The following is a 23837-nucleotide window of genomic DNA, read 5'->3' on the forward strand; positions in this document are numbered from 1 at the left end:
TCCTTGCTGGATCACATCCATGATATGGAAATGAATTTTCTCTCTCTATAGAAATCACTTTGATTTACTACAATATCATTGTCTCCGCCCCCACCCCTCACCCCCACCCTGGTCAGGATTATCCAGCTTCAGGAGATACTTCAGCATCTATATTCTGTCTGGTTTATGTAACAATTAGCTGTTAAAACAGCAAACGTTTAAACCGTTTGCATCACTTGTTTCTAAAAGTAACTCAAGGTGGCTCGTGCTATGTATATGAAAGCAAAACCACCAAAACAACAGCAGAAAATATAAGAAAAGAACACAGTAGCAGAGTGAATCAACAACAACAGCACAATGTAGGTTCTTCCCTCCACCTATTGAAAAACCAGATGATTCCACATTTAACAGGACTGGTGCACAATACCTACATAAATACAAGTAAATATATTTCTATAAATTTCCCCACACATGGTTTATAATTTAGACTCAACGTCTCACCACCAAAATGGGATCATAACTTGGTCTCCCTCCCACCTCAGATATCCAGATATATGTCTTTTCTACTGTTTGGGCCCTGCTTTTTTATATCGATAGGATTATCTCCCCTTTTAAAAGGTAAGAGGGATTTTGTTTTGAAAGTGGAGAAACTCACAAGCAGGGGTGCCAACTTGAGTAAAATATGGGGGGGTCAAGTCCCACACTGCATAATCAATCACATGGCATGGCACACACACACCATTTGAATGACAGTGCCCATCAACTTTGGGGGGCCCAGCACCAGGGCCGTCTTAAGCATAACTGGCGCCCTGGCACAGTGGTGCAAAGATCCCTCCGGCGCCCCCCCCACCCTGTTTCACAGCACAGCTGTCTGGTGGGCGCTGCATGCAGTGTGGCAGCCCCATAGCAGCCCAGTGGCCTGGCACATTGCGCCACCCAGCCGTGCCTTAGGGCTGACCCTTCCCAGCACTCACAAATATTTTAGGTGGGGCGAAGGGACCTCGACCCCCAGGAGACGGCTCCTATGCTCACAGGTTGTGAGAAAGGTCCTGCAAAATATGCATATGGGTTTTTAGAAATCTTCTGTCAAACATTTATAATTCTCCTCTCTGAGGTTTTCCAAGTATTCAGCGGGAATGAAAAAGACTGTCAAGGACAAATGAAGGGTTGATCACACAACAACACTCAGTAGTGCATTTTAACTTAAGACAACCTCCGTTCCTAATGACAACAGAAGGTCACAGCTTGAGACACCAGACTGACACAGAAGTTATTCTACAGGATCCTTAACTCTTAAGTGCTTATACAGCAGTTTGCAGTGGTACGCCACACACACGTTTCTTCTGTATGTAGATGTTTTTGATTTATTATTTCTTTGATCTAGAATTGCCATGGACATGTGTCTTGAAGCAAAATTTGTAATGAATGTAGAGATTCCTCTTCAGGTGGAAAGATCATAGAAATATCAAGGAAGCCTATTAACATATTGATAAGGTGTGGACTTTATCAGAAGTCAAGGTGGGAAAGGCATTCTGTACACTCCTACGTTTTCACTTCCATGGATGCAAAGATGGTTGCTCTGCTCAGGCAAATCATGAAGAGAAGTTCAAGGTAGGATGAATGAATTTTGATAAGTCATGCAAAATTATCTCAGGCGTTCCTCATACCTACCTTTTTGGAACCTCCAAATTCTTATCCTTCCACAAGCATTTATATCAGAACTCCCATATAAATCTGTTGAGAGTGTCACTGGTTGTCCCCAAAGTAGGTGAGGCTCATTTGATGTTGACACAAAACCAGGGCCAACCCATTTTGTCACCTGAAATGAACCAAAAAACAATGGCCTTCCCATATTTTTCAAATGCCCACAACATTCAGCAGAGACATTTGAATTTGACCACATGACCACTACATATCACCATAATGAGGGTGGTGGCAATACCACCCAAAAATCAGCCTACACATAGCCTACACCCTAAACACAGACATTTCTGATATAGAAACTTAAGGTTTAGAAGCTGAACAATATTACCTTCTTCAGGAGTTGCACTGGCACTATCATGACTACCGGTATTAAGCAATTGATTTCCACCAATACTATCTAGGACAAATGGGCGTCCAGTTCACCTTGTGTTGATGAGCAGCATCGGTGGTACCAGCTCTTGTTTTATCCAGGACTGAATCCGCTAAATATTGCTGACATTCAGCAAGAAGTAACATAGATCAAATGGTCAAGAGCATAAGATAAGGAGCTAAGGTTCAGTAGGCTTGATACTAGGGAATGTATAGGGGCACCTGGGGTTTAAATACACCTTCACTCATCAAAGACAGCAAACACTGAATGGGGCAGAGATTATAGCTAATAAGTTTTGGTAGTTGGCAGGATAAAAGGGGGAAAGTCAGGTAGATCAATGCCTGTCACTGCTGCCCTTGGGGAGAAAAAGATAAAGGGCAAAAATAGTATATCCACTGTATGGCAGACCGCAGTCACTCAAAACCTGTCATGCTGAGAGACTAGACAGAGCCAAGGAATGCAGCAGAAGTTGAAAAATGTACTCATTGACTAGGAGTGATTACTTTGACTTTCCAGATTCCAGCTCTGGAGAAGAGGAATGCATTTCAGCATCTTCTGTGCCATTAGTCTGGGCCCTAATTTCTGCTCGTCTGGCTGTAGTACCGTAAGAACAGAGAAAAAGAGTAGCAGGAGAGAATAAAGACCAAATAACTCTTGGAACACTCATCTGTGGACACAAAACCTTCTGAACATCTTCCTTAAAAGCATAGTTTCCACCTCTGGGAGATGGTAGCATTACTATGACTACCCAGGCATCTGCACAGTTTGTCTGAGGCCAGCGTTGGGAGTCTTGTTATGATAAAGTTCTTGTCATGACCATTTAAGTCCAACAGGCCCCTGGCAGGGCACCCCAGCCAACTGGGCCCGCTGAAGCCTGGGGCAAGTGTGTCTGGCTGTCCTCCGCTCTGCATGGGGCTATACCCTTTGCATTAAACCCTTCCATCTTGTGTCCCTCCCCTCTCCCTCCCTTATTCAAATTTCTGATACTCTCTGCTTGAGGTCACTGTGACTGAATTAGGCCAAATTCTTCTACCACACACTATAAATCAGTAGAGTCTTGTGGATGTGCCATGATCATTGTCGGTGGTAGGTGACAAGCAATAATCCCAGATCAAGTGAGAAAAGCAAAATGTAGAACCTTTGCAGGGCTAAATGTGGCAAACAGGATTCCATTAGAGATACCAGAGAACTCCAGCTAATAAAATAATGTGAGTCAACTAACCTAGTTACATCCCACACAGCAATCAGAATGTCTTTGCACATGGACAGTAAACATCATGGAGTATGACATGCTCAAGATAATTGGTGAAAAGTAGCAAGGTATGATGCATTTACTTTTTATATGGGAAACAACTTTGAAAGGTGTAATTTTAGTTCTTTTTAAAGAAAGCTCTCTCCTTCTTCAAAGAGGATTGATTAGATCCTGAGCATGAGAATTAATTCACAGAGCTGTCGCCAATAACATTTTACCTTCATGCTACCAATCATACCAACCTTGAATAAGTCTCTCTCTCTCTCTCTCTCTCTCTCTCTCTCTCTCTCTCTCTCTCTCTCTCTCTCTCTCTCTCTCTCTCTCTCTCTCTCTCTCTAATTGAAGCAAGCACTTCTTGATCTAAATGTACCCAAACTGAAGCTTCCAGAATTGTAAGATGTCCTCTATAATGTTATCCAGTTCATACACACTCTTTCTGTAAATGTTTTTGATTATGAGTTACATATACTTTGTCAAAAATAATTTGCTATGTACAATACTCGATGGCATAAAACAAAAAAAAAACACAAGTGGCACTTAGCACTTTAGGTACATTTTGTTAAAACACTGTTAGCAGCAAAAGTTTGAACTCAGTCTGATAATTTCTGAAAAGAACAGAATGCTTAAAAATGTTTGTAGCATGGGGGCCCTGTGTGCTTTATTCTAACAGACCAAAAATAGCTACCTATTTAGAGCCACAATGGTCAGTTAAAAATATAAAAGGGAGATGACACATATCTCTATTCTACAGAGCAGCATAATTCAGACCTTGTAACATTACTTGAAGCTTGCATAAGGAGTTAAAAACATTTTGTTTGTGGTTGGCTTTTTAGAAAGGAACCCATGCCTGGCAGGTGGACTTCTGGGTGATATTCAAAATACCGTTGCTGCAGTGTTCCCATGTACTTGCCTCTACTGTCTTATTTAATCTGCATGAACAGCGAGATATTCACTTTGTATACAGAAAAATATATATGGATGACTACACATTAACTAGCTGACTACAAATATAATTAGCTGCAATTCCCTTGATGTTACAAGCTAAGCAAAATGCTGTCACACAATTAGACACACTGTGGCTGACTGTATCCACGATGTACCAGTTAACAGTAGTCTTTCACACATTAGTGCATAATTAGAGAAGTATAAGGTGACTGGGGAAATCTTAATATAGAACTAGGCCCCAGAACTTTACCATCTCTACTCCCATAACTGGTTTCTGCTAAAACCCCTGCCGATTGAGCTGTGTTCCTCAAAGCTACAATATGAACTCTGCCACCTGACTGACTATTCAGTCGGCTGATTCCAAAGATGTAAGTTCCCCTCACAGACCAGATACTTCAGTTTGGATGTGGACATTTTCTGAAGTTGTGTGAGAGACTTGACTCAAACTGAATCTGAGAACTATATGCAAGATTTTGATTGGAGTAGGAGGGATGGACACATATTATTAGAGTGGAAGTAGCGATATCTCTGTTTCATGACCAGTTTGCATGCACTTAATGATACTGTAGGTCGTTTCTCTTCTATACTCTTCTGTAGATTTTTTAAAAACGTGAAAAATTCACATTTCAACTATACACTTTTTCCTCTAATGCATACTTGATACACATTATTCCTTTAAAATGCAAATTTTGTATAGTTTTCAATGCATACCCCAAATGCATTTCCCTCATGAAATACACATTCTTGTGTGCTCCCCCCCCTAATTGAAACAGGTATACTGTATCATGGATTGTGTGGCAGGGAGGAAGTTGGGAGAGCAAGGAGTCAGCAAAAGCAATTGTGTCCTCATTCACCAATGGAAGCTTTCTGTTGAATCAAAAGCCTTCTGTGGATAGAAGCCATCTTACCACATTCTACCTCCACTCTCAGAGGGAACATACCTCTGAATGTAAGTTGCTGGGAATCACAATTGGGGGGAACAGCATTGTTGCGCTAAGGTCCTGCTTGTGGGTTTCATGTAAGCATCTGGTTGGCCACTGTGAGAACAAGATGCTGGAGTAGGGGGGCCCATTGGCCTGATCCAGCTGGGCTTTCCCTACATTCTTTCATTCGCAAAAGTTGAAGTAAGGATCGAAATCCAGTATGTAAATTGCACTGAAACCAAATTTGATGAAGGGCGGTACAAAGGTATTTTAAGTAAATGCATAAATGTTCAAAATAATTTCAAATATTAAGTGGTTTAAATAAAAAAAGCCATATTTGTAAAATGAAAATCACACACATCTTGAGCCTTGAGGGAGAAGGGCACAATACATTAAAATAAATCAACTGGAACTTACTTACCCAGAGAGACAAGCTTCTCCCGTTTTATCTTTTCTCTCAGCCTGAACCACTATCTTTCGAGCGTTTGTTGTAGTGAATAGATTCCCAGGTTTTGCATTTGGCTTGCATGATTGCTTCCCTGCACTTGAAATCTATACTTGACGGTTCTAACTGTAGGCCAAAAAACGGTGATCTAAGTATTTGTTCTCAACATGTTTGTTGGGACTGGACACACTTCCTGGTCACACCAAGAAGGCTGCAATTCTTAGGGCTGTATTCAAGGTTTCCATATGCTGTAAAAAGGTAAAGGGACCCCTGACAGTTAAATCCAGTCGCAAATGACTCTGGGGTTACGGCTCTCCTCTTGCTTTACTGGGTGAGGGAGCAAGCGTACAGCTTCTGGTTCATAAGGCCTGCATGACTAAGCTGCTTCTAGCAAAACCAGAGCAGCACATGGAAACGCCGTTTACCTTCCTGCCGGAGTGGTACTTATTTATCTACTTGCACTTTGATGTGCTTTCAAACTGCTAGGTTGGCAGGAGCAGGGACCGAGCAACGGGAGCTCACCCCATTGTTGGGATTCGAACTGCCAACCTTCTGGTTGGCAAGCCTTGGGCTCTGTGGTTTAGACCACAGTGCCACCCGCATCCCATTCCATATGCTGTAGTTATCAATAATAGCTGTTTCAATATTTTTAGAGAAATACTGAGCTTTAATTGAAAGTCTAGCCTTTTAGCCTAGTAGTACAGGCGACAGCCAGCTAATTCCTGATCTGCAAGAAGGCATGGTCTAATATAACATTTTCTCTTTATCTCTGTTTCTCATCTTTCCTGTATTAAATTCAGTTATCCATATTTTCATAGCAGTTTGTGATCCCCTTTGGATTAAAGTCTTCATGAAAATGTCTCCTAATGCATACATTTTTTGTATGCATTTTTTGCCTAATATGCACATATCCCCTAATATAATGCAGTTTGTAAGCTATTTTCACTGATACATGTCATTAGATGCACTTTGTGCTAGAACATGACTTTAAAAACAAACACACGGAGCTTGCTTAGAAAGCTGCAAAATTCAGAGAAATGTGAATTTTGAAGGGAGGCTGTGTTTCAGTTTCTGTATGGTTTTGAAAAGATCTAATTAGCTAAGATTGCCTTAACACCTGAACTGAATTGAATTTATCCCACATCCCTATCCGCAGGACACCCAGTTTGAGTCTCACCAAAGCCCATGAAGATGTTCCCAGGTTCCATTTGTGGCATTTCCATATAGGGCCGGGGCAGTGGCAGTCTGTATGGTGGCATAGGTGGGGCACCACTGCACTCCTAGCTTCTGAACACAGCATTTCACTGGTGCTTACCAGTAGGAGATGGGGCAGGGCAAGGTGCAGGGACTTCAGTGCTGTGTGGGACAGTGGAGCCAATGTGAAGCTCTTGACATTATGAACCTGCACAGCACCCAACTCCCCACCTCTTGCCACCCCCCTCAGGTAAGGACAAATGGTGTGGTCTGTTTGGAACGTCCCAGTGGCACTGTCATATGGGCTGCTAATGGGCTAGGAAAGATTCCAGCCAGAAACTTTGGAGATGCTATTGAGATGTAGTTTAAATGATATTGAGCTAGATAGGTAAAGGTAAAGGTAAAGGGACCCCTGACCATTAGGTCCAGTCATGACCGACTCTGGGGTTGCACGCTCATCTCGCATTATTGGCCGAGGGAGCCACATTCCAGGTCATGTGGCCAGCATGACAAAGACACTTCTGGTGAACCAGAGCAGTACACGGAAACACCGTTTACCTTCCCGCTGTAGCGGTTCCTATTTATCTACTCGCATTTTGACGTGCTTTCAAACTGCTAGGTTGGCAGGAGCTGAGACCGAGCAATGGGAGCTCACCCCGTCACAGGGATTCGAACCGCTGACCTTCTGATCAGCAAGCCCTAGGCTCAGTGGTTTAACCCACAGTGCCACAGTCTAATACAATATAAGGTAGCTTCATATGTTCTATAATAATAATAATAATAATAATAATAATAATAATAATAATAATAATAATAATAATAATAACAATAATTTATTTATACCCCGCCCATCTGGCTGAGGTTCCCCAGCCACTCTGGGCGGCTCCCAATCGAGTGTTAAAAACAATACAGCATTAAATATTAAAAACTTCCCTAAACAAGGCTGACTTCAGATGTCTTTTAAAAATAGGATAGCTGCTTATTTCCTTGACATCTGATGGGAGGGCATTCCACAGGGCGGGTGCCACTACCGAGGAGGCTCTCTGTCTGGTTCCCTGTAACCTCACTTCTCGCAATGAGGAAACCGCCAGAAGGCCCTCGGTGCTGGATCTCAGTGTCCAGGCTGAATGATGGGGGTGGAGACGCTCCTTCAGGTATACAGGACCGAGGCCATTTAGGGCTTTAAAATTCAGCACCAACACTTTGAATTGTGCTTGGAATTTGAGTTGCAGACTGTACGGGTCAACTTCAGAAGCAAAACTAGACAGACATCACTCCGACCTCATTGGACTGGATTGCAAATTATGAAAATTTGGGCACATGTTGTTGTTCAAGCATTTCATTTTCATTTGGCACAAACAACAGCTTCAGAAAAGTGATGGGATTCATATGCAATAACTAATGGTACTTGCTGTTTGGTAGTTCAGCATCAGGCATGGATTTCCCTTGGCAATAGGCTTAGAGCAATGCTAATTATAATATGAACCCAAATCCAACCTGCCAGTTGAACCCACTGCCATACATGACAAGCCTCTATGGAGACCCGAGAGCTTAATGACAGGTGTCAGGTTTTCAAAATGATTGTTTTCTTTACAAAAAGGATAAACACATAATTCTTTGCACAAAGCATTAGAAAATACTGTGATATTTTATTATTAAAAATGCTGCTGAAAAGTTTATACATATGTGTCCAGCCATATATATCTTCTATCCTTACTTAAGGCAGAACCAAAAGAGAAAAGAAAAATGCAGAAACAATAATAAAAAGAAACCCTGCGTGCCTCTTAAGGTCAAGAAGAAAAGCCTGGGAAAGTTCTTTTTTCTTTCCTTTTATAGTTTTTTTCCTCAAAGTATACTTTGTTGTTATTATTATAGAATCCTATGAAGAGCCTAAAAATTTCCATTTATAAATCATACATCTGTCCAGACGTATTGGATTATTAAAGTGACGTCATTGTCATTGTTTTTAAAAGCTAAAATCATTCACTTACAGAAACGGTTTTACCCAAATGTCACAAGCCTGACACAGTACTGTACATGTTGCTAGCAGAAGACAACTGGAAATACTAAACAAATACCATAATTCACATAACAAACATACCCAACTAAGATGCCATCACATCCCTTTTTCTTTAATCCCACAAGTCGTGAAGAACTGTTGTGTCTTTATGGAGGCAATGCGTCGATTGTGAGAATGGCATAGAATAGGCCCGGCTTTAATTAAGATTACAGTAAAGATCGTGGAAGGCAATTGCTTTTTTCCTTCTTCCCCGTTTAATATTGGGTGACAAACCGAGCTCTAAGCTCATGTAAACCCTCACCAAGAAGCAGAAGGAAAGCATATACAAGTTTTCAATTTCCAACAAGACTTCAGTATGGGCCACATTAGTCAATTTGCTGGGTCGCCAACCCACTTTTTACCATTCTCAATGTCAGGACCTGCTTTCTTTGCCAGAAACAGTATGGAGCTGCGCCTATAACACAGCCAGATGAGAAGATGTCAACGTAGCTGTAAGTTAGAATGTTGCAAGCTGTCTAGTCTAAAGGCAGAAGGCATCTTGTGTCAGATATGATTATCTGGGGATGATAATACAGCGTTGTGCCCTTTTTAACACAGGGAAATAAAAAATACAATATACATCCTGGGAAAGATATGATCATGTGCAGAGCAACTCTGTTCAAATATCTTTGGTTACCAACTTTAACTTCAGTTTTCTAAAGACAAAATATAAACCATTCTTCACTTATTAATAACTCAATTCTACCTTTATAACAGTTGATATTTTTTAATAAACTTTATACAGAGGTGCCAAGTATCTTGTTGGGACAGCTGCCTTTCATACCAAACTCCCCTGTTAACGGGAATAGAGTGAGGAATTAAGAAAAAGGTTTGATGCTTTTGCGCAGTAAAATGATCCAGCTTCTTCAAGGCAACTCACCTATTGTACATTTGATATGGTTTTCTTCTAGCTCTCCAGGGCATCCATCCTTTCTGTGGTGCAACAAAAGACTGTGGGCTTGATTACAAATTGCTACTGGGGCAAAAGCTCTTTATAGACTGTTCCGTCTAGATCTTTATTAAATGAACAGTAAATAGAAGCTATTTCTTCCCCATCTTCCACTTCATGTGTTTCCCTTGTTCAAAAGAGCAGAGCAGTTGCTTCTCAGATCAACCTCTTCTGCAGACTGCTGGTGCAGGCAGAACTAATCTTCCTCAGAAAAAAGACTGGCCAAAGAGGCAGACCTTCTTAATACACATCAGGACACTCACAATTTGGAAAGCAACGTTTCATGGCATAGCGGATACCCAAAACAAATTAAAACAAAAAAGAAATGGACTCATAGCTCAATTTTAACAAGCTTTTTGTAATTCTTCAAATCTGTTTCTCTGTGTTGCAGTATATGGAAGCTAACACAAAAATAGGAAAGGAAAAGAAAAAGGATTTATATATTCATATATTTATATATTTTAGGAAAACAAACCCAACTGTTTCCTATCTATGAACGCCTTAACATGCATGTGTGTAACCTGTAAAAGAACATCTGGCAGGCCACACAGTCGTCTGTATCCTCGGCATGACATCATGTTCTCCTAGAAATGAAACATTAGGGAGAAAAAAAGAAACCCTCATGTGTTGGTTTACCACTAGTAATTAAGAAGAAAATCCTCCTTTTGGTCTGGGAGGAAACAGAGGTGGTATGATTAATGTTTATACACATAGATCACAACTGAAAGCACAATCTTTCTAAAAGCTCTTTTCAAACTGAAAACACCAATAAAAGCTTCTTCTTTTTAAAACTCACAGCTATGTACATTTTTTTTTACAAAGTTTCTTAAATATAGTTCAGGCTGGCAAGTCATCTCTTTGCACAGAACTATACGTATTTACTGCATAGTCAGTCCTATTTTTTTAATAATAAAATCTTATTTCCCCATTCTGGATTACAGCTTCTTATGATGGGTAAAAGCCCATGGCGATGTCTTTTGTATAACAAGGGCCATTCATGGTATGGCACATATAGAACATTTTTTTAAAATTTTATTTATTAAAAAACTGTACAGTCACTGGCTCTGTGTTTCCAGAAGTTTCTGCTTCTGTTTGTTACACTCAATACATATCCTTTCTAAGTGATTCTCTTCAGGCCTCAACTCTTAACTTTCAATCAGAGTGGTTGAGATATTAAAGCAGTATCCTAATAGCAATGTACACATTTCACATTTCACAGGGTTTGAGAAGGTGATGGTTTGTTTGTTTTTTAATAGAATATCAGAGTTCCTATGAAAAGGATCTGTAAGAAAAAATGTGTCTGCCTTTCTCTCTTTCTCTATCTCTTTTTTGTTTTGTTTTGACAAGTTGCTTGATGGAGAGTATGATTTATTTTCTTTGCTTCCCCCCCCCTTTTTTTCTTATTTTTAATCTTCCGGGTGGCATGGTGTGGGGCGAATAACAGAGCTATACCCTAGTGGTGGAATGTCCATGGGGCAAATTAGTACTGTTTTGTCCTCCGCTGAAAGTGTTGAAAGTATGCAAAGGCTGCATTCCTGTTAATGTGTTTGGAATCATGGTTATGGTGTTGGGCGTCATGAGTGGAATGTCATCCGGAGATCTTCTAAGAGTGAGGGTATAATCAGGGGGACAGGTGAGTCTCAGGGTGTCGTGTGCCTGTAGTGACTCGCACTCGTGGTCGTGCTCCAGCTGCTTCATCTGCAATGACATTATCTCTTCGTTCTGTATGTGGGCGATATCGTTGGTGGTGTTCCGCTGTGGACTGGGGCGTCTGTGCGTCTCATGGCGTCGCTTGTCTTTTTTGTAGTACAACGCGGCAAATGCTAATATGTTGAGGAATAATAAAGATGCCCCTACGGCAATGGTAACACTCAGCTCTGTGGAATAATCTCTCTTGTTTTCTATCAGAACGCTCGCATCGTCTGGAGATGTTTTCTGTGTGTCTTTCGAATGCTTCGGGTTGTTGCTCGGTGTCATCAATGGGCGCTTGGTGGTGAACTTCCCGCCAGGAGAACGCCTGGTGACGTAAGGGAATGATGTCATATCAGGAGGCGGCACCTTCGTTGTTGTGGAGACGTACTGGAATATTTCGTTCAGGTTGTGCAAATGTGGAACAAGTTCTAGCCAGAAAGCAACTTTCGTCGCTCGGTAGTGATCCCGGACTCTGGGTTTCAAGCCAATGTGTAAATAAAGTTGGTCTTTTGGATTATATTTAGACCAGGCTACTTCTTCAAAACGATTGGGTTTCGTATGGATAAACTTTGTATCCTGGGGAACGGGCTGGTTTGGATCCCTGTAAATATGCAAACAAAACAATATTACAAAGCAGCCCCAAACCTGGAAAATAATTACACACTCAGATATACTACTACAAGCTTAAACAAGGATATTGATGCCATGTTTGGGTTCTTCAAGTTCATATATATAACCAGAGCTAGTTTTCTATACAGTGGAACCTCGGTTTATGAACACCTCGGTTTATGAATTTTCGGTTTATGAACGCCGCGGACCCATCTGGAACAGATTAATTCATTTTCCATTACTTTCAATGGGAAAGTTCGCTTCAGTTTATGAACGCTTCAGTTTATGAACAGACTTCCGGAACCAATTACACCCATGCTTCAGTTTATGAACGCTTCAGTTTAAGTACTCTGCGGACCCATCTGGAACGGATTAATCCACTTTCCTTTACTTTCAATGGGAAAGTTCGCTTCAGTTTATGAACGCTTCAGTTTAAGTACTCCACGAACTGTCTGGAACAGATTAATCCGCTTTCCATTACTTTCAATGGGAAAGTTCGCTTCAGTTTATGAACGCTTCAGTTTATGAACAGACTTCTGGAACCAATTGTGTTCATAAACCGAGGTACCACTGTATTATGTTTAGACCAGACTGTTTCTTCAAAAGGCGTGATTTGGACAAACACTATAAACTGGCAAATTGGCTTATATGGGTGCTCTTTTGATTTCACTTCCCACAAACGGGATAGCAAAATTGTGATCTAATTTGTTTTACTCCTAAGCCTTTGTACTGAATCCCCTTCCCAATGCACGTCTAACTAGAGCTATGCAGAAAGTACTGCCCCCGCCAACCTGAACAGGTTCCTCCTTTTCAAATCAGATCGAACCCCATGCTTCTGTTGCTCCCTTATCCTCCAAAAGCACTACCACCTCCCACAAGTAATAGGTGTTACCATGGGAAAATGTGCAGAGGGTGAAGCATCAGAGATCACTCCCTTCAAATGCATTGTCAGCTGAAAATGAATCATGAAACTTGACTAAGAATTTCAGAAGGAAAACTACCTTCTGTGAGGCATGTGCAACCAAGGAGAGACCCCATGAAGATTTTTCTTTCCACAATATAAGAAGCTGCCTTATTGTAAGCCAGACCATGTGGCTCATATTGCAAATACTGGCTACCGCTGGCTCCCTGGGATTTTCAGCAGGAGTTTTTCTCATCCCTACCTGGAGATATCAGGGATTAAACCTAGGGCCTGAGCTACACCATTTCCTCCAAAGGAGACCTCTGCCATTTTTAACTCCCTACATAACTACCTAGTAAGAGGAGAAGGTGGCATGGAGGGCAAGCGAGTGGCAGGAAATTGTGGTTTTGGGGTGTTCAAGTTAAAAAGTCCCTACAGCTTTGTTGTTGTTGTTGTTAAATATTCAGTGTGGACACTACAAAAGTCTGAATAATGTTCCGGATGAGTTGGAAGGGACTCATCCATAGCCATGAGCAAACAGCATTAAATAAATGTGGGTAATTGAAATCATACAGAAAATCTAAGGGCACATTTATTTATTTATTTATTTATTTATTTACTTACTTACTTACTGCATTCATATTGCACTTTTTTCTCTCTAAGAAGCTCAAGGCAGTATACATTTAATTCCCACAACATCCCTGTGAGGTAGGTTACACTGAGACGCTGTAGCCGGCACAAGGTCACCCATTGAGCTTCATGACAGAGTGGGGATTTGAACCCTGGTCTGCCAGGTCTTAGCCTCTTGGGTTCTTGCAAGTTCTACTAACAGCCTAATCAGTGGCAAAGGCAGCTGGGAGAACGCAGCAGGTTCCCAGTGTTTTGCTGCTGCACATGCCCAGTGCATTTCAAGGAAGGCATGACGCAGGAAGGCATGAGGCAGTGAGCAAGCTCTGTTTCACCCAGCTAGCCATTGCTGTCAGCTTTGATCACCAGTTGCACCAGGAGGAAGGGAAAGCACTGCCTGCTCACCCATGGGCAATCAAGTAGCCTTTTTATGCCAGTAGCATTTTTATGCATGCAGAAGGAAAGGTCCATGGGTGGAAACCTGTTTCCACACCAAGAGATCGTCTTGTTGCATCAGAGTGATTATTATCATTACTTTGATTATTAGGCATCCTTATTGGGCACTGCAACAAACGACTCACATTGCTTTCAAAACAGAAATGGTGGGGGATAAGATTTATGAGATACGGAGCCTGGCTACATGCTTCAACAGCAGTTATGTATTCTTTCCCCGAAATAAGACAAATATGTGAATATCTTTGTTGCACTGCAATGGCTGAGCTCAGCATTCTGTCTTTTGTTACAAGCTACGTTTTTTTCCTCAGGTTCTTTCTGTTTGACGAATTAGTGCTTTTTCAATATTGCTCCAGAGTGTAGAATGCATTACACCAAGGTTTCTCATTTTTATTTCCAAACATGTTACATTCATTTATTTTAGAAACTAGCATTACAGTATTGCTTTTCGCAGAATGCTACAACTTTTCAAAATATATTCAAAATATCCATAAGCACAATTAAATGCTCCAGAGGTTCCTTCATTGTTCAAACAGAGCTGCTGGTTATTACAGCAGGCAAAAGTATTATTTAAGCTTAATAATATCCTTCTGTTCCTTTGACAGAATTAGCCTTTCATTATTACTATTTTTAACGAAAGGGAAATTCTCTTGGCATTCAATGCAGCATTAAAACTTCTGAATAGCCCAATGTGGGGAGAACATTAGCTTATATAATTTATGAATTTTGCATATTGTGTGTTTAGTTCTAAGGAAATAATTTGATACTGCATTATTATTTTTAATATTATTAGCAAATATTATGTCGCAATATCCATGTTTAAAACACTATTGTTGCCATTCTGCAGGACTTCAACATCTTTGGCAAAACCTATTAATTTTGTTTGTAAAGAATGCCACAGTATTAGGTGTTTTAGAAATAGGTAAGGTAAGATCTGGTAAATCCTGAAGAGTTAGCAGTGGGATAATATGTTCCCAATTCAGCTAAGGTAGACTTCACTTCACTTCAAAGTAGACTTGCTAGAACAGGAGCTGCACAGAACCAGGTGTACACCTAAATAACTATGATTTCGACAATATGGTACTTGACAAGGAACTCAGAATGTCAAAACATGAGATGCCAATATCCACTAGAGTCCAAAAATGATGCCGGCAACACATTTTGCATCTTGAAAGGTATGCTGGTTGCTTAAACCATTAATCTATGTACTACAATACCAATCCCACCTCTCAAATGATAATACTGTCAAAACCTGTTTTAATTCATTTTATGCTCATATTTCCATTTCTGCAGAAGCTAAGACCTAAGAAGCTGGAGTTTGCTGAATCTTTTTCCACCTGAAATTTGAAATGAAATGGAGAGATAAAATGTGCTCCTAAAGTACAGGATGGGGCGAAGTGCCATCCTCAAGTACCATCCTCAATTGCCATCCTCAATTTTTACTTTTTCTGACAGGTATATCCCCACATGAGGGATGCCATCTTAAGAAATGCATCAAATTAAATATCTTGCAGTGTATTTCTGGTGGTTTTAGTTCAGTATCATCCATGTGGGGAAATATTCAAGCAATCTTGGGAGAGTAACAGGAAAATGTAGCCTTCTGGTAAGGAGGAGGGGAAAACATGTTTCTAAAATATATAGAAACATTACAAAAGTTTGATATAACTTAGCTCAGAAAGTGAGCTTTTGCAGCTAGTAATCCTTGGCAGCATTAGAAGTCAAATGCTATTTCCCCCCAAAGTTCTTCTCTGGTTCAGAATGTCAGCAAGATTCGGTACATGTACAAAATTTCTTTAAAATTAACTGCCTTGCTCCCATTACAGCTTTTGTTGATTGCCATGGAACTGTGCATTAGTATGCAAAGGCTTCCTGTAATGTTTAATCCCTGTTTTTGCAGAATGCTGTGAAGTTTATACTACATGACCTGCTGCACACTGGAAGCTGCCCTTTACTACCAGGCTAAGTTTGTTAATCTAGCACAGTACTGTCCACACTAAACTTGAAGCAGCTCTCCAGCACCATGGACAGGGGCTTTTCCAACTCTAACCATGTACAAAGCCACCTGAGATTTAGTGATGAGGGTAGCGCAGCAAAGCGTATGCCGCAAACATTTATTTATACAGTGCCTTCTCTGCTCACTTAATGGCATTTTAAACAGTGCTGTTTGGAGGGGGATTGCACACAAGCATTTCAGTCTCATTTCTGTGAGCACACTGAAGAATAAAGCTGGCGAAACTGGAAATACCACATCAGTAAATAGCTGCTTTTTGATTCCTAATGTTCTCCTGCTTTCATCAGCTACTGCCCTTTGTCACATTTCATATGCTAGCTCCAGTTACAGGCTGGAACACAAAAGGCCTTTTGCTGTCGTGTCTTTTGATACTTAGTGGTTTTGCAACATTGCCCTCAGAATCTAGTTCTTGTAGTGGGCCCATCAAATGGTGTGCAGTTTGTAAGCATAGGAGGTCGGTGCCAATTAGAAGAATAGTGCAGAACCTCCATATGATACACTGAGTATTAATTGTACAGTAAGATTCTGGACGTTGCTTATTTAAGAATTGAAAACATGTCAGACTGTGTGTGCGTGTGTGGCATGAGGGGCTAGGTATTCCTGATCTTAGGTTTTACTGGGAGGCTAGTCAGCTACATCAGTTATTTCTTACACACACAAACAGTACACACATATATATATATTGGGTCCCCATGGAATACCTGCTTAAACATTCCAGGTTGCAAGCTCATTAAGTTTTCTAGACTCTGCTTGAGAGAAAGTGGCCATATTTCAGTCTCATGGCAGACAATGTCCGCTATGTTAGAGACAGCAAACCAGAGAAAGCTAATTATACTTTAGGGGGGGGGCAACAGGGACTATGACGAGGAAGGAATCCTTTCATTACCAGTAGCACAACTTCCAGTACAGCTAAAGAGACACATATACAGGAACAGACTTCTGCACACATATTCTGCATATGGAAATATGCACTCGATTCAACCAGTATGCTGTTCTTATCTGACACCCCTGCAAGGGCTGTACCAGCAGTAGCGATGGTCAATGTCTCACTTTTTTCTCCCCCACAAAAGTTGATTGGTGCTATCACTCATTATCTGACCCTCAGAAATGCAAGCACAGGTCCCTCCACTTGGTGTGCAGTCAGATCAATGCTTGCTATGAACTTCCTCCTTCAGGGAGAGTGTGACCTCATCCTGGGCACACAACATACTGACTTCTGAGATCCAGGAAGCACTCACCCACAGACCCGCTACGATTCAGACAGTTGATTAGCCCTCATCTAGCCCATTACTGCATTCAGACACTGATCCAGACCCATTCACAATTCAGATGTTACAGAGAAATTGAGTTGGGTATCATCAGCTGGCAGGACTTGCTGGTGTGTGTGGCTGAGGCCATGGGGCTGGAGGCTGATCCAGGGGAAAGGAAGAGTGATATATGGAGTTTTGTGCCTCCTGTGAAGCTGGAGCCAGGGCTGTAGGAAGGAGAAGAGTCTGTGCAGTTGGATATGAGGGAGGAGGTGCAGGATGTGGGGCAAGAGCTGGGACCAGAGGAAGGGCAGAATGAACTAAGAGCAGAGGAAGAAGCAGAGGAAGAGACAGTGTCTGAGAGCAGGGCAGTAAAATCTGCTCAATTACCTTCCTCGTTGTACTCCAGAACCAGGATGGGCTTGGAGAAACAGGCACAGTGACACAAGAAATTGCAGGTTGTTTGTGCGCCCGCATCAAATGAGGGTGGAAGCATGGCCATGCTATTGCTCCAGTAGTCCAGCCGAGAGCACAAGCCTGGGGAAGGGATGCCATCTACTTAGTCATGTTCATGTTCTGAGCTACCATAAAGTGTGGGGTTTCTCAATAAAGAATCTAAACTATCAACCATTTGTCCCCTTTGGGTTGGGTGTGCTCAGGTCATCAGCAAACTTATGACATCTGGCTCCAAAACTCCTAATAATGATTCCCAACAACATAATCTAGATGTTAAATTAGGTGTGAAAACAATATAGTGCCCTGCAGCAACCAATAGCTGAAGTGTTTCAGGGGGTCAAGAAGCACTTATCCAATGCTACCTTCTGGAACCATTCCTGGAGAGAAGACCGGAACCACTGCAGAATAGTGCCCCAAATACTTATCTCCTGTAGAGGGGTCTAAGAGTATGGTATTAAAAGCTGGTGATGAGTTATAGTAAGGCCAACAGTTTTGCATTCACACACCCCCTCTCTTGATAGAGGTGACTATGGCAGTTTCAGTCCCCAATTATGAACCCAGACTGGAACGGGTCTAGATCTGTGTTTCCCGAACTTGGGTCTCCAGCTGCTTTTTGGACTACAATGCCCATCATCCCTGACCCCTAGCTAGGGATGATGGGAGTTTTAGTCCAAAACAGCTGGAGACCCCAGTTTGGTCTCCACTCCACTAAACACTGGTCTAGATATTCAGTCTCCTCTAGGAGTGCCTGCAGTGGTGTTGCCACTTGTATCTGCCTCTCATGTACCTTGTCCCCAAAGAGAGTATTTGTGACAAGGCAGTAGTTGTTAATTACCATGGGGTATAGGTTGGGCTTTTTCAGAAGTGGCACACTATCCCCTCCTTCAATTCTACATTTGGTGTTATCTGTGCAGGGTGCTGCATTACTCTTTATAAAACTCCAGTTTAACCTCTATTGCTTTGCCAAAGATGTTGAAACATGGCAAGCATTCACCAAAGCTCTTGCATTCCTCACAGTCTGAAAAATCTGAAGGCCAAGAGGTTGGGAAAATCTCTTTTAAGGAACTGGACTGCAGTGTTTTCAGCACAAGTTTAACTGGACTTTTGCCTATCTTCATCTTTGCTTGTGAACGGTGTAGAACTGTGACCATCATTTTTGTAAGAAAATGTATTTTTTTAAATACAGATAGTTTGGTTTTTAGTCAAAAAGAAGAACACAAAATATACAGTGCAATTACAGAACACCATCTTTAGATTCTATTCATTCTCTCTTATTGATTCCATATTTTGTGATTTTCTCCAATGAACTCTGCTATTATTATGAGTATTAAAAGGTTAGCAAAACTGAAAATACTTCACTTTTCAACAGAACAGGTGGGGTTTCAAGGTCACACAGTTCCAAATGCTTATTGTTAATTTAGAGCAAATCCAAATAGGGAATATTTGTTATAGTCAGTCTCATTTCGACCTGGTAATCATATTAACAGTTGGGTGCATGGTAAAATGATTAATGGCCCTTCCTAAAGATTTTTGCTGTCTTTAGGAAGTATGGTATAAATTCAGACCCAGGAGAGTGTACAATTTCATGTACACCCTGCTGAAATTAGCTCTTGAGCAGGCCGCCTGTGCAAAACTGCTTGAAATTATGAGTAATACTGACAGATGGGATCATGAGGGAGCTTTTGTAATCCTTAGATAAATGCTGAAGCCTAACTTGTTAACACTCTGCAGGGATAATAATAACAGTAATATAAATAATAAGCAGATGCAGAAGGTTGTGACATCCTGGGAATTGTTCTCCATATATTTTAAACACCTACATGTTTGATTCTACAAGCACTGTTTATTAACAATAATACATCATTACCGTTGGGAAGAGAGGAACCCAGTTTAAGCAATATCTGTTAAAAAACTAAATATGAGAGGTGATTGGGCAGCCTCTAAAGAGCTGCTAACAGAAGTGGAAGATCAATTAAAATTGAAAAAGTTTGAAGACATCAGAGAGCTATTAACAGACTGGTTACAGTATAATAAATTAAATGATGTCTTCAAATCGGATAAACAGAAGGGTTTTGGTAAAGAGATATCAAGGTTTGAAAAAGATCTGTTGTAAAATAATGTGAAATTACTTTCAAAAATGTATCAATTAGTTTTAGAATGGTTTACTAAAGATGAAGAAGTTAAATCTGTAATGATACACTGGGCAAGAAATTTTGGTTATAACACACAGTTTTCATCATGGGAAAAGCTATGGAAAGAGGATTTGAAATTTAGAGCTTGCTGTTCACTGAAAGAAAATTATATGAAAATGATGTGCTGTTGGTATTTGACACCTAGTAAAATAGTGAAAATGTATAGAAGCAGTTCAAATGTGTGCTGGAAATGTAAAAGGAAAGAAGGTACCCTTTATTATATGTGGTGGGCATGTGGGATGTTAACAATATTCTGGAAAATGATATATAATGAATTGAAAAAAAAAATGTTTAAAATAATCTTTGTTTTAAAAAACCCAAAAAAACCAGAGGCTTTTATGTTAGGAATTATAGGTGCGGAACTACCAAAAGAAAAGACTGTTTATGTATGCAATGACAGCAGCAAAGATGCTCTTAGCCCAGAGATGGAAAGAAGAAAAAGTATCGACCAGAGACGAGTGGTAGCCCAAGCTGATGAAATATGACAAAATGGCAAGATCAGAAAGCAGGAAGACCAAATATTAGCGTAAGACTGGAATAACTTTTTCACTTATCTGAAAGACCACTGTAAACAGTTGAAATCATTGGCAGGAATACAATGGCAATGTAAAATAACATAAACTTTGGATACTATGGATATAGGTAAAGGTAAAGGGACCCCTGACCATTAGGTCCAGTCGTGGCCGACTCTGGGGTTGCGCGCTCATCTCGCATTATTGGCCGAGGGATCCGGCGTATAGCTTCCAGGTCATGCGGCCAGCATGACAAAGCCACTTCTGGCGAACCAGAGCAGCACACGGAAACGCCGTTTACCTTCCCGCTGGAGTGGTACCTATTTATCTACTTGCATTTTGACATGCTTTAGAACTGCTAGGTTGGCAGGAGCTGGGACCAAGCAACGGGAGCTCACCCCATCACAGGGATTCGAACCGCTGACCTTCTGATCAGCAAGCCCTAGGCTCAGTGGTTTAACTCACAGTGCCACCTGGGTCTATAATAGATAGATTACAGCAAAAGTTGCAGGAATAAAATTTAGAAACGGAACCTATGGAAGGAGGGAAGGAGGTCAGAAGGTTTGAGAGAACCCTTATATATATATAAAATAAATAAATTGTTATGTTTGTTGTGTACAATCTCTATTTAAAATTAATTAAGAAAAAAACCCAAAAAAAACAAGAACACTCAAGTCTCTTGTCTCCTGACCTGTTTAGCCTTTCCGGCGCAGAGACATTTCCCACTTTCAAAGAAACCTTTAAGTTTAATTCCTCCAAGCAATTCCGTGGGGATGGCCCCATTGGAGTGAACAGATATGTGCAAAACTTGGGTGAGATCCAATTGTGGCATGAACAGGCATTGGCTCACACAACAAGGCTTCCCCCGCTCCCCTCTGAAGCAGGTGTGTGTGTGTGTGTGCGTGTGTGTATGGAGTGAGAAGAGGAGAAACCAAAAGTCCTGATGCACAAATGTTCATCATTGGATGAACAGTTCACTCATTCCCAACTTGATCTCACTGCCATAATGTACATGAGTGACATACAACAATGCTTATCTGCAGTCAAAGTTATGAGCAGTGATTTCATTACACTCTAATCTTCAGAGAGGATGATGTCATCGCACCAAGTGTCGACCATGGCAAATATCAATTGGAAAGGAAATATGAAAAAGTGCTGTTTGCCCCATTCAGACTTTGACACCACACTCCCTTTATGCAGGTGTGTGTGGCTTGTTGCAAATCCCATTCAAAAGCCTTCATTGAGAAGACCTCTTCTGGGTTGGACAGGTTTGGTCTCTCCCTGTGTGGCCTCCAGAGGGGGTGTTCTTATCAGGGCTTTAAAGAGGTGACAATTTTGTTTAGGATTTGGGGCTCACCTATGCAATTCCAGAGAAAGCAGTGGTAGTCCACTCACAATTCAGAGAAGCATGTGTTTACTTCCAGTTTCTTTGATTTATACAATTAATTGCTTAGGGGGTTGGGGGTTGGGGAGTGACTGCAGAAAATACATCACACAATGTGATCCTGGCTTCCTTAAAAGATCTGCTTACTCCTGAAATGTGTCAGGAGGATGCGACACATTTCTTTGAATTCTCCAATATTGCTGCATACTCTTCTCTGCACTGCAGTGGAGTTGCAGTTCTAAAAGCCCAGTTCTGCCATTAAACGTTCATTGGAAAGATTTATGGGCCTTTGGCGTGCCACAAGGACATTTATTTTAATTCAATACTGAGGCAAGAAAAAAGAGGGGGGGAAGCAAATTTCAAAAGCAAAAATCAGAATAACAAACTCCACTTGCTTTTTGGAGGGGAAAACGTTGCAACATTCCTTAAGAAATGGTACTTCCTCAGCTTTATTAATGAGCATCTTATGTCCACTTTCACTGTTATGTTTCCTTATTTGCCTTTGCAAAACATATACAAGAAGTTTATTTGTCTTAAGGGGCTACACATTAATACAATTCATTGGATGAGGAAAGGAAACACTGTTCTTTCGAGAGATCTCTTTCCCCCATGTTCCCTTGATATCTTTTGAAAGGCAACTAGGTAATTCTGTGGAGGAGGCACAATGGTCTTGTTTGATCTATACCATACTTTCCTTTTCCTTCAGTGTATTTTATAACCTTAACCTGAGGACTATGGCTTTCAAGAACATTCATGCCTTAATAACTGCACTGTTTTTATGTGAAACTGCAATGCATCATTTTTCACACCAGGTAGTGTGAGAACGCAATGGAGAGAAAGAAATGTTTCCAATAGAAAAAAAAGGGGGGGTTTAGGAAACTAAACAATCATTACTTATGAAGCAAAGGTGGATTATCTAGGAGGCTTTGCACAGTACAGAGTTTGTACTGGGGGCACTGGTGGAGTGCCTGAGGGAAGCAATGTGCCCAGCGTTCCTATGGTGCCTGTGAAATGTCTCAGCAAGTATCCTGCAAAAAGTCACAATGCATAAGAGCTTGTTTGCCCTTTCTGCTCTGTTCATGGCTTAGAATCATAGAATCATAGAGTTGGAAGAGACCACAAGGGCCATCCAGTCCAACCCCCTGCCAAGCAGGGAGGCTTGGCCTCTCCTATACTGAACACATCCTTTTAAACATGCCCACATTTCATTTCATTTCATTTCATTTCATTTCATTTCATTTCATTGCATTGCATTGCATTGCATTGCATTGCATTGCATTGCATTGCATTGCATTGCATTGCATGCCAGGATTGGACACCCATCCTCCTTTCTGAATAGAGAAGAGGTGCAAAGAGTGAGAGATGTGGTATTGGATAATGTGGGTGACCTTTCTCTCTTGCTTGAGGGGAAAGGCATGCCCACACCATTTTGGGTTCCTGTCTTTTTCTGTTCTTTTAGATGTAACAGCTACTTTGTGGTATGACACACATCCCCACAAAAAAGCTGTTTTGTGCTATGCCATGCTCCACAGCGGTTATTTTGTGTTATGCCACATCCCCACAACACTTTCTGAAAATTCCAAATATGCCCATTGGCTCAAAAGAGAAGCACATATCTACACTACACACACACACACACACACACACACACACACTTGTGCTTTGTTTACTCACAACAGAATTACTGAGAATCCACTTTAAAACTTTACCATTTCCCTGCCAAAGAGCTATAGTTTTCCGACAGCTTCCTTAAAATGAATGATGATTAAAGCTGTTTATAGCCTTTTATATCAGCAAGTGTCTCTGTATGGTGTATGACTCTGTCTTTCTGAATCTCATTTATAATTCTGCACAGTAAATAAAGAAGACTTCTTTTCTCACAAGACAGGGAGATAGTGGCAGGCCTGGAGTTGGTACATGTCATGGCCAGGAA

The 23837-nt window shown here is 41.0% G+C and overlaps 1 protein-coding gene across 4 annotated transcripts in view; it reads right to left on the minus strand.

Annotated features, from left to right (window-relative positions):
* Positions 1–8654: 8654 nt before the first annotated feature.
* Positions 8655–23837, minus strand: part of NLGN4X (neuroligin 4 X-linked) — a 164421-nt gene continuing 149238 nt past the window's right edge. For 3 of the 4 annotated variants that reach the window (XM_088667701.1, XM_060273479.2, XM_088667700.1), the window contains one exon: positions 9591–12113. In XM_088667701.1, coding sequence (XP_088523827.1) covers positions 11267–12113 — 847 coding nt within the window. In that variant the 3' untranslated portion in view covers positions 9591–11266. Of the gene's footprint in view, positions 12114–23837 lie in introns of all 4 variants that reach the window. The other variant, XM_088667702.1, reaches the window with a different exon arrangement.

The sequence above is a fragment of the Zootoca vivipara genome, chromosome 4, assembly GCF_965207765.1.
Source record: "Zootoca vivipara chromosome 4, rZooViv2.hap1.1, whole genome shotgun sequence".
NCBI classification, from domain to species: domain Eukaryota; kingdom Metazoa; phylum Chordata; class Lepidosauria; order Squamata; family Lacertidae; genus Zootoca; species Zootoca vivipara.